Genomic DNA, 10,471 nt, shown 5'->3' with positions numbered 1-10,471 from the left:
GACATGCGTAGACGATAGACATCCGGCTTTTGAGCAGCAGCCGCACCTCTGATCACACCAGGAGATCTGGCCTTCCTCGTAATAGATGCCGCGCGGCGGTATGTCGTATGCCGAGACCGCAAATCTGGTAGTGGGTGAAATGCGCACCTGGGCGGCTTCTCGTCGAGTTGCAGTGAGCTCGAAGGAATTTAGGTGCAGATTTTTCCAGCGCCGCCGTCGTTGTCTTTCTTGGAGTGACGAGAAACGTCTTCCTTAATAGGCTCTCGCCCGAAGCGGGTCATGCCACGATGCATACATAGTGAGGCGGTGGTCTCGTGTGATTCGACTACCTTCCGGTGCAGAGTTCGCAAGGAGACGCTGGCAACGGCACGCCTGATCTCCTGTACGACCGTTCCACCTCAGGTGCAGGCGAACAGTGCTGTCGCGAGCATCAGGCTCCGGTTGTGCTGTCGCGCACGTTTTGTGTCCTTTTGTATTCTTCCTCGAGCTGTCTCTGCATCTCAAAATCCGCTTGTCTTTCTCGCTTGACTCGTTGCTGCTCCATATCCCGGACAACGCCAGCATGCATGGCCTGGAACAGTTAGAACCGTCAGGTAGGGTGGTAGAGAAGAGGAATCAATGCATACAGCTTGTTCGGCGGTCTGCGCCCAGTGCACGAAGGCTACGATTCCGGCTGTGCCCAGCACTGTGCTCAACAGAGTGACTTTGGACGCTGTAGACATGTTTGACGAGCTGAGAATCTGTGCAGAGGGAGAAACACACTGTGGGTTGCGTGATACTCGAAGCAGTTTGACCGGCGCGGAGACATTTATTTCTCTGCATGGATACCGTATTCGGCCTAGTGCAGACCTTCTCCAAGAGCTAAACCGTTTCCAGCTGCGCAGCTTCAACCTCAGCGGGCAGGCACATGGATGCTTTCACCAGGTAGCGAGCGCATTCTTTCTCTCCCTCTTACTGTCGCCGACCCGTCTCTCTCTCATCGGTCGTTCCTTTGGCACAGTTTCGAGTGTCGGATTAACCTGAGCCCTCTCCCTCAAGATGGTACGACGCATGCACACCTCGACGAAACCGCCTCGCTGATAAGAACACAGTCTGCCCAAAACTCCGCAGGCATTCAGACGCTGCTTGACGTAAGCAATACACAATGCTGGGAACTTGGTGACGACATGCTGAACATTCCCACTAGGCAGAGAAAGAAGCACAAAAGATTGTCCAGAAAGGTAAGAGTCCTGGGTCTTTGGGGATGTCTTCGTGGACCTGCTCAACGCTAACACTCACGCAGCCAGAGAATGTACGGTGGATGCACCCTTCCATGCCGCGCTGGTCTAACCTGGACAGATCGAACGAAGAGAGTAAAAGACGCCAAGACGGAAGCACAGAAAGAGATTGAAGAGTACCGGAAAGCGAAAGAAGAAGAGTTTAAGAAGTTTGAAACAGAGGTCGGTCGAGGAATTCACTGTGACACTGCCCAAGCACACACTCACGATAACTTCAGCAATCAAGCGGAAACAAAAAGGCCGAGAACGACGCCAACAAGGAAGCCGAAGCTAAGGTCAAGGAGATCGAGGAGGCCGGCAAGAAATATGGCGATAAGGTGGTGGAAGACTTGATCAAGGCCGTCACAAATCCTCAGCCTGAAGTGCCGGAGAAGATCTCGAGAGAGGATTGAATGCCACTGCGTGGTGGGACGGTAATGGATTGAATGCTGGCTGCTTGTACGTCTTAATCAACAAGGACGTCGACTGGTGTTTGTCTCGTCGTCCCGGGTTCGAGAGATGGCTACGTGGCGCATTTATATGCTGTTTGTTTTACAAGTAATTGAAGCGAAGAATAGAAAGGTAGCAGCTAGGGTACGACAGGAGAACCCAGCTCTATTCTAGGCTCAGCTTCATGGAGCATCGAGCTTTCGTGTGTTCATTTGCTGTATCCCACTTGGCCAGCCTTGCAGAGACCGATTGCTGCAAGGCTGAACGGACGAACCTCGTATGACGCAATGACTGACAACATGGAAATGATTCACACAACAACCACATCATTGTCGACGCCTCGTGTGCTCTTCTTCTTCTTCCTGTCATATCGTCATGAAGCAATAACATTTCGGGATATTGATTGATGATTCTACTCAACGCGTAGCATGCCATGGCGACGACTCCAGAATCTCCAGGCTGTCCGAGGGCTTGTCACACCTCCACCGTGCTACGGAGAGCGACATCAATGCCTACCTCGAGGATTTTTACAAGTGCGCCATGAATCCAGCACCTCCAAACCAGCTGGCACTCCTGAGCCATATCCATCGTCATATTCATCCTCATCTCCGCCATCTTCGGCTCCGTCGTCATCATCGTCACAACATCACTCTGGCTCTCGCGCGACAGAAGACAATGCGTCGCCATCGAGCCGCGAAGAAAAGGCGATTGATCCCCGGCTCCCGGAGCTCGGTCGCCTGATCCAAGACGACTACGCGGCATTCAAGACGCACTACTCGACACCTCGCTACCCGATCGTCCTCGCCCACGGGCTCCTCGGGTTCGACGAGTGGCGGGTCGCGGGGCCGTACCTCCCCAGCATCCACTACTGGCGCGGGATCAAGGACGCCTTCGCACGCAATGGGATCGAATGCATCACGACGACCGTCCCGCGGACCGGGTCGATCGAGACGCGGGCGGCGGCGCTCTCGTCGCAGATCACGCAGCACGCCCGCGGACGGTCCGTCAACATTGTCGCGCACAGCATGGGCGGACTCGACGCGCGCTACCTCATCTCGCGCCTCTGCCCGTTGACATTCCGCGTGCGTAGCCTGACGACCGTTGCGACGCCTCATCGCGGCTCCAGCGCCGCCGACATGCTCTTCCGCGACATCGGGCCGGACCTGCTGCCGCGCCTGTACGCCGTGCTGGACCGGCTGCACGTCGACTCCGGCGCGTTCGCGCAGCTCACCACGGCCTACGTCAACGACCACTTCAACCGCGTCGTCCCCAACGACCCGGACGTGCAGTACTTCAGCTTCGGCGCCACCGCGTCGCCGCACCTGCTGTCGGTGTTTCGCCTCTCCCACGACCTGATGGAGCTCGTCGAGGGCCCCAACGACGGCCTGGTCAGCGTGCGCAGCAGCCGCTGGGGCGAGTACATGGGCACTCTGGACGGCGTGACCCATCTGGACCTGATCAACTGGACGAACCGCATCAAGAGGCTCGCCGCCCGCTTGGGCATCGTCACCGAACGCTTCAACGCCGTGGCCTTCTACCTGGGCGTTGCCGACATGTTGGCCAAGGAAGGTTTCTGAGTGTCGACTCTGTACGTATGTACCTGTAGGTCGGTATGTAGTCATTTTCAAGAGGAAAAACAGGGGTGACTGTTGAGGACATACGTTCTCAGTTCGCGCACGCCCGCTGGGGTCTATGTCCGTCGACGCTCTCCGGGTTTGAGCAGGCCAAGGCAGCCGACCGATGATCGCTCTTCGGCTTCGGGCACGTATGCATCCAAGGCCGCTGGCTCTCCAGTCTGGCGACGGCATGCCGTTGCTTCGTCAGGACTTGGAAACATTGCATGAGACTCGGGCAGGGAACCGGGCAGGGAACAGGACAGGACAGGACAGACAGGCCGGCGTTTTTAGCCACGACTTGGGCTTTTACCCTGCAGGGGTCGATGATGACTTCAAGAATTGAACATCGGTTCACGTCCTGATAACTATTCTACCTGTGGGTAGATACCTAGACGCAAGGAATTATCATCAGCGTTGCATGTACAATTTATATTCTGCATTACTTGTTGTATGGATGGTTTCCTTCTTTTCATAGGTATGCAAGATTGATTGATACATATACCTAATGTATATTCAAAGATTATGCAATACGCAACACGCAATACGCAATACGCAATATGCAGGTGCAATGTACTCTCACTCGTATATACAGATATCTAGATCGTGTAGGCATGCGCATCGCAATTCAAAGCAGTAACCACCGGCTTTATGTGGCACCACCACACCAAAAGTCTTTCGTATCTATCCCCGTCTCCCTCCATCCCTCTTTTATGCAAGACACGCAACACGCAGCACGCAACATGAAATTCAATCCTTTCGCCTATCCAGAGGCACCCCATTACACATCTTGGCCAAGCTCATGGGACTCGCTTCATGTCCGTCGAGGCCGTTCATTGCCGGGATCTTGGGCGACGGCGTCTCACATCGACAGTGGTTTGTTTTTCTAACGAGTGCAGCATTGACACCGTTTCCTCCTTTGATCTCTTTGTCTTGGGCGGAGCATCGGGGCCGGCGGCCCATGATCTTTCCAGCTGCATACGCACACCCGCCGTACGCGAACCGAATCAACGAGTCCCCTGTAAGACTGCCCGTCACGAACACGTGCGGCGCAATTTCCAGGTCTTCGTTGGCTTGCTGGCGCAGAGTCTGCCCGGATATCATGTGGCAGTCGGCGTGGAGAAATTCTTGACGTAGCTCTTCCGACAAATAACACAGGGATCCCCGTCTTCCGACGACGTAAGCGAGGCCGCTAACCCTGCGCTGAAATGGTTGATCCTCGCCCCCTCCTTGGAAGGTTACCATCCCGGCACCGTCCGAGGTTAGTTGGACGTCGACGACTTTGGTATTGGGGAGTCCTTCGTAGGTTGCAGTCCAGTTTCGGCTCGTGTCAAAATTTGACTGCGAGCGGGGCATCCTCGGTCGCCGATCTCTCGACGGCGAAGATGAAAGGGCGGCAGCTTTCATTCTCCGGTACACGCCCGCGTACTCAGGGTATGCTTGTCGGTGACAACCTCGCAACGGCGACGGCGAGGCGGCCGGGTCCCATTTGAAGACGTGGATGATCTTTTGACTCGGCGGCGCCGATATGATCACGTCTGCGGCGCTGAAACCCGACCCGATGACGAGGATAGGATCTGACGACGGCTGAGGACAGCTGTCGTCGAGGCCAACGAGTGGATCAAACATGGCCGGAGGTGGAATGATCGTGTCGAAAATGCCCGACGCGAGAACAAGGTTCTGGCAAGCCAGGTGGTGCGACGCGATGTAGAAACCGTCCTGATTCCGCGACACTCGCGCGATGTGCTGCCCGTTGTGCATGTACTTCGCGATACCAACCTTGTCCGGGTACGCCGCAAGGTAGTCTGCCACCTCTCTCCTCGAGGGCCGCAGGTAGACGGGCATCGTCTGGCCGTTCCGTCTCTTGTAATGCTCGTCGAAACTGTATCCCGGGAGTGACAGCATTCCCGCATAACTAAGTGTCCCGATGTCCCAGCTGGCGTGGACCGGGTCGTCCACCCACTGGCCTCCTGCGTTTTGTGTGTTGCCAATCACCACATGAGGAACGGCCCTTGAAGGATCGTATTGCCACTTAATGCACGTCTTTTTCTGCGCATCGTCGGTCTCGCCCAGCGGCCTGACCAGGGTGTCGAGCAGGACATTGATCGGGAGTGCCTGCGTCGAATACGAAAACCTGGACGCGGAGAAATGCGTCGTCAGGGCATCGATGTCGACATTGAGCAAGTCATCGTGATGGCGGAGTAGTTTCTCATGCAGGATACGATCGGGATGAGGACTCGAGCTGTCGTAGCAGGGGATGTTGCCGTGGAGAATATAGGACAGGATCAGGGCCGAAGGTCCATTGCCTAGTTCGTAGCAGAAAAAACATCCAAATCAGCCCCTCGGTCCTTCGATTCACACAGGGAAATAATAAATCTCTTGGGTTCCGTTTACTTACCCACAATAACCGTGTCGGTTTCTCGAGGCAAGCCATGAGCCATTGGGCACCTCTGGATGGCTCCGACATGTCTTTGAGAAGGAAGCAAAACGGAAAAAAAAGGCAAAAGTATGATTTCAGACACTAGAAATGCACTGTGCTTCCCGAAGGCGAAAGCCGGTCCGCAAAAAGCACAAGCAAAAAAAGAGCGTGGAGTTGTTGACGGGTGTGGGCGCATGAAGCCGCAAGAGGCAGAAGAACCCCCACCACTGGTTTAGCTTGGTAGTGACCACCACCACCAAAGATTCGAGTCTGAAGACACGCTAGACTGAGGATGATGAATCTGACCCCGGAGCCCAGGGCCGGAGCCGACGATGAGGTGCATCCATTGGGTGCCATCGAGCACTCAAGTGCCGCCTGTGGAGAGAAAGCTCGCCAGGCTTCGTGTGGCCAGACGCCAGACGACGCCGTGAAGAGCGTGGACTCGATCGGTCATGGATCAGTCATGATGCCACCACGTCCTTACTGATTACTTAACACGAGCACGATCGTCAGAGTTATTACTCTTCGCCATTCGTAATATTTTCACTGACTAGGATGGACCACCCAGGTGAGAGCAAGAGGGACTCTTACGCCCTGGTGCCATACTACTTGGGGTGGTTCACAGCTTCCATTTCGGCTCTCGCTTCTCAAGAAAAGCATGTATACCCTCCTTCGCGTCGTCAGCTCTGGCATGAAGAGCCATGACCCTTCCAGCCCACTGCACAGCGTCTTCGTACCCGTCACCGCCGGATCGCTGTCCGGTCAAAGACAGTTGCGTCCAGTATGCCCATTTGCCTAGAGCTTGTGGCTGGGCGGCAGTGTTTTCTGCCAACCGCTTGATTATCTGTTCGACCCTTTTCTCAAGCGCAGTTTCATCTGCCACAATATCGACGGCTCCTCCAGGTAATTGATCCGCACGCACCGATTCGGCCAGAGCAAGCATTTTGTAGGTGAACGCGGGCCCAAGTCGGCGGCACACAGCTGTCGACGGCGAGGTGCACGGCAGCCCTATACTTGCCCCTGGCAATCGAAATTGTGTGCTAGCAGAAGCAATAGGTAGATCGGTGGTGAGAGCCAGTTGTGCTCCGGCAGCCGTGGCGAGTCCTTGAATAACCCCAACCACCGGCGCCGGGGAACGTCGGATCAAAGACATGATTTCGCCGCAAAGTTGAAACGTTTCTTTGACTCTGTCGTGACTAAGAGAACTCAATTCTCCCAAATCATGCCCTGAACAGAAGACCGGCCCTTCACTGCGAAGGACGACAACATTAGGCAGGCCTCGCCGATGTTTCTGCCATTCAGCGGAATTAAGTAGCCAGCCGTACTTTTCCATTGCTGGTGTGTCATGATGTTTGGCGGCACTCTCGAGCTCATCCAGTAACTCCGGTTGGAATGGTGGAAGTATTCGAAGCTTGCCATCAGCCGGCGAAGTATTGTATCTAAGGAGCTGATCCCGTAGATCTCTCAGGACTGCCAGGGATAATGCATTTCGTCGTTTCGGATTCCTGAGACCAAGGTAGCCAGCTCGGGCTGGCAAGGCAGGCCACTTCATAACTAGGAGTGGTTTAAGTATCCAAAAATTGGACGCAGTAGTCGATGAAGATGGTACGGGAATGCTTGACGGTCCACGCAGGATGTCTTCAATCAGACCACAATCCTCTGTATGCCCACAAATATCGATAGCGTTAGGTGGGGTGATCAGTGCCACTGGCCACTATGAAGCTCTACCGAGCCCTGGAATGCGGAGGGCACACTAACCCGAGGCCACGAGGCTGAAGCCTCGTCATGCCCTTCACCATGTCGTCATGGTAGCGACAGAATTCTAGTATTTGAATATCACCTTCTTCAGGAACAACTTCGATGTTGAAGAGCTTTTACAGACTGGCGCTCTGTATTCAAGCCACACAGACGTCGCACATTCGGCCTGTCTGCAATAGCCCGCCCAGCATGAGTTGGATGGATTCATGGTCGAGACCAGGCAAACGCCCTGCAGTCCTGCCTCCGTTCTACTTGACTCAGGAACACGCAGCATACTGCCAGACATGTGGACGAGCGATGAGTAATTTCATGCTTGTCGAATCCAATCTGAGTTTCGCTAACCATCTTATAGGCTCGCGTAAGATCCAACAGGCGCAGACCAAAATCATCAAGTATTGTTCAGATGGCTGCCGTCACCACAAGCCAGGACCATTGGACCGCAAAATAGAAAGGGCAATGGTGGCATTGTTGAACGCGGAGCCGGGCTCAGGGATCGAGGAGACGGCCGCCAAGTCCAAGTTTGTAAAAGGGGACCAACGGAACATCATCACTATGCAGGAGGTGGAGAACCTCATGTTCCGCCCAAAGCCTGCTCCTCCTAGTGATTCTCCGGCTTCAAGACCGACTGCAGAGACATCCGACGCCAGTGATATTGATGCTCAGGCCGAGCATGGCGCACCACCTTCTGAAGGCAGTGTAGGTGGGCTAGCGAGTCGTGAAGGGTCCCTCGAACCTGCAACATCTGATGGGTCTGAAAGCATCGATGAGGGCAGTCTTCCAGGCGCTGCTCGACCCACTGCGGAGGATGAGTTGAAAAAGAGACAAGAAGGCCACCGTCGTGCAGAGCAGAGAGAAATGGTCAGGAGGGCGGCCCGGAGACTGGTCGTATTTGGATGTGACCAAGAGCGCCATAATACACATGGCGATCACCCCAAGAAGCCGAACAAGCGTGCTGCAAAGGGCACCACTGCTGGTGTTCAAGGGTCGGCGTCGGAGACGGTGCGCCGCAAGTGTGAAGCATTGATGAACGGAACAGTGGTCGAACCAAGTTTTGCCAAAGGCAACTGGGCCATTCGGTGGAGGGAGGAAATATGATCCTGGTAGATTTTAGCCCATCATAAGGCTTCCATTGCGGCGATCCATTAAATCGGTACCCCTTCTCCGAAGTAAGCCATTTTCGACGGGCTTGTTCTTGTCGTTGATAAAAGGTTTTCGAGGCCAACTTCTAGCGATATCTATACTTGTTCTAGGTGCCCATATCTCCAGGAAGAGGAATATCAGGTAGTCGATGATTACGCAAAGGCAGAACAGCTTGCCTGCCCAGATCCCGCAACCGTAGTAGCGCTTCAGTCGGTCAATCAACGCATACGATCGACCTCGAGTTGCACTCCAATTTGCGCTTGCATATTGGCCGTAGAATTCCTGTTCGCTGATCGCGCCAGTAATGCCATCATATACCCTTTCCGTCCTCAGGGCCACATCTGTCCACGAATACATCATCTTGACTTGATCATGGAACCGTTCAGTTTTAACCTTCCCAGAGCGAAGTGCTGCGATTGCCTTGCCAGTGGCCATAACCAAGTCATCCTCTTCAGGCTTTGCAAAAGTCGTCATATGGGCGGGTAGCACCTCGGGGATACCACCCACCCTAGTGCAGACGACATATAGGCCGCAGCTAGCTGCCTCAACAATAACGGTGCCGAATGCCTCAGTGAGACTTGGGTGGAGGTAGATGTGGCCTCTGACCATGACATCACGCACTTCCTCGTGACGAACAGGGCCTAGTAATTCGACCTTGTCTTGAAGCATCTGTCGTTCAAGCATTTGTTCTAGGTCTATGGCTTTTGGACCAGAACCGGCAATGATGAAGCGGACATTCGGGTGGGCGGCAAGAATCCTCGGTATAGCGGCGATCAGGAGATCAGTACCTTTGTTGTAAAACAGTCGAGAGATGACAACAATCACAATTGTATCACCTGGACCAAGCCGTTGTGGAACAGGCCTAGGCCGCATGTAACTGAGCTCGTCTGACTGGGGAACGTAATTTCGTGGCTGAAAGTTCTCGGCCACCACCGCGTTCGGTATCACCGAGACCATCAAGGGATCGAGAGAGGCGCGGAGGACGGTGTTCTCTTTGCAAGTGTGGCTAACGCATATGACATGGTCGACATCACTCAAGGCGAATTTGAGTAGTTTGTTGGTTAAAATCGACGCCGCATCTGCGAAGCCGAACAACGAGTGATCCGTAAAGACCGTCCGGAGACCCATGGTTCGTGCATGCAGAATAGCCTCATGGCAGAGACTACTCAAGCTGCCATGGCCATGGACAATCTGGATTTGTTCCCTGATGACAATGTCGCGGAATATGGGGAAGAATGAGAATACGGTGGGCATGGTCGTTTCTCGGTATATGATAAGAAATGGGACGTGATAGACCTTCAGGCCGTTTGTGAGATAGTGAACTCCAGTGCGGCCCTTGTAGGCGTGCGTAATAATCACCACTTTGTGGCCTCGATCGATCAGCTTGGATGATAGCTGATATATGTGGCTTTCAACTCCCCCCGGCTGGGGGAAAAAGAAGTCGCTAACCATGGCGATATTGTAAGGCATTTCGACCTGAGGGTGGTACTGGATTCTAGGTTATGTATAACTGGTTCCCAGTGACTCATGTTGCCCGTATTGCTGCTCTAGATTCCTTGATGACAGAGTGCTGTGACATTGCATGCCTGGTTTGTAGGTACCTGTAGTCAAATGCACGCGCAAAAAGGAGCGATGCGCGTGGGCGGTGAATTTCCCTCCTGAGTGGGCGGTGAGAAATTCTGCCGGTTTAAATACCCGCCATCGGGTCAACTTTTTTGGCGACTCGTAGAGCCAAAGTGCAACCAACGCCTACGGCAGCGAATTCGAGTGCTGCTTGCGGTCTTTGCTCATGCTTCTGGAACACTCGTCGTAGAGAAGCATGCCGCATGATGCCA

At 54.2% G+C, this 10,471-nt stretch overlaps 7 protein-coding genes across 7 annotated transcripts; 3 read left to right on the top strand and 4 right to left on the bottom strand.

The window, feature by feature from the left end:
* Positions 1-430: 430 nt before the first annotated feature.
* On the bottom strand, positions 431-722 carry PV08_03582 (uncharacterized protein; the record flags this gene model as incomplete). Its single annotated transcript, XM_016377934.1, has 2 exons — positions 431-571; positions 627-722. 2 exons carry the CDS (start codon positions 720-722, stop codon positions 431-433), a joined length of 237 nt encoding a protein of 78 aa, XP_016239504.1.
* Positions 723-1,038: 316 nt separating this feature from the next.
* On the top strand, positions 1,039-1,669 carry PV08_03581 (V-type ATPase, G subunit; the record flags this gene model as incomplete). Its single annotated transcript, XM_016377933.1, has 5 exons — positions 1,039-1,041; positions 1,092-1,130; positions 1,187-1,220; positions 1,339-1,439; positions 1,496-1,669. The coding sequence occupies 5 exons, from the start codon at positions 1,039-1,041 to the stop codon at positions 1,667-1,669; spliced, it is 351 nt and encodes a 116-aa protein (XP_016239503.1).
* Positions 1,670-2,134: 465 nt separating this feature from the next.
* Positions 2,135-3,283, top strand: PV08_03580 (uncharacterized protein; the record flags this gene model as incomplete). Its single annotated transcript, XM_016377932.1, has 1 exon — positions 2,135-3,283. The coding sequence occupies one exon, from the start codon at positions 2,135-2,137 to the stop codon at positions 3,281-3,283; it is 1,149 nt and encodes a 382-aa protein (XP_016239502.1).
* A 786-nt stretch (positions 3,284-4,069) lies between these two features.
* PV08_03579 (uncharacterized protein) lies at positions 4,070-5,760 on the bottom strand (the record flags this gene model as incomplete). The annotated part of the gene is made up of 2 exons (XM_016377931.1): positions 4,070-5,625; positions 5,718-5,760. The coding sequence occupies 2 exons, from the start codon at positions 5,758-5,760 to the stop codon at positions 4,070-4,072; spliced, it is 1,599 nt and encodes a 532-aa protein (XP_016239501.1).
* Positions 5,761-6,357: 597 nt separating this feature from the next.
* On the bottom strand, positions 6,358-7,290 carry PV08_03578 (uncharacterized protein; the record flags this gene model as incomplete). The annotated part of the gene is made up of 1 exon (XM_016377930.1): positions 6,358-7,290. One exon carries the CDS (start codon positions 7,288-7,290, stop codon positions 6,358-6,360), a length of 933 nt encoding a protein of 310 aa, XP_016239500.1.
* Positions 7,291-7,685: 395 nt separating this feature from the next.
* PV08_03577 (uncharacterized protein) lies at positions 7,686-8,591 on the top strand (the record flags this gene model as incomplete). The annotated part of the gene is made up of 2 exons (XM_016377929.1): positions 7,686-7,797; positions 7,849-8,591. 2 exons carry the CDS (start codon positions 7,686-7,688, stop codon positions 8,589-8,591), a joined length of 855 nt encoding a protein of 284 aa, XP_016239499.1.
* Positions 8,592-8,603: 12 nt separating this feature from the next.
* PV08_03576 (uncharacterized protein) lies at positions 8,604-10,106 on the bottom strand (the record flags this gene model as incomplete). Its single annotated transcript, XM_016377928.1, has 1 exon — positions 8,604-10,106. The coding sequence occupies one exon, from the start codon at positions 10,104-10,106 to the stop codon at positions 8,604-8,606; it is 1,503 nt and encodes a 500-aa protein (XP_016239498.1).
* Between the last annotated feature and the right edge of the window lie 365 nt (positions 10,107-10,471).

The sequence above is a fragment of the Exophiala spinifera genome, assembly GCF_000836115.1.
Source record: "Exophiala spinifera strain CBS 89968 unplaced genomic scaffold supercont1.2, whole genome shotgun sequence".
Classification (NCBI taxonomy): domain Eukaryota; kingdom Fungi; phylum Ascomycota; class Eurotiomycetes; order Chaetothyriales; family Herpotrichiellaceae; genus Exophiala; species Exophiala spinifera.
Note: the sequence above shows the minus strand (reverse complement) of the source record. Positions and strands in the feature narration are given on the sequence as shown.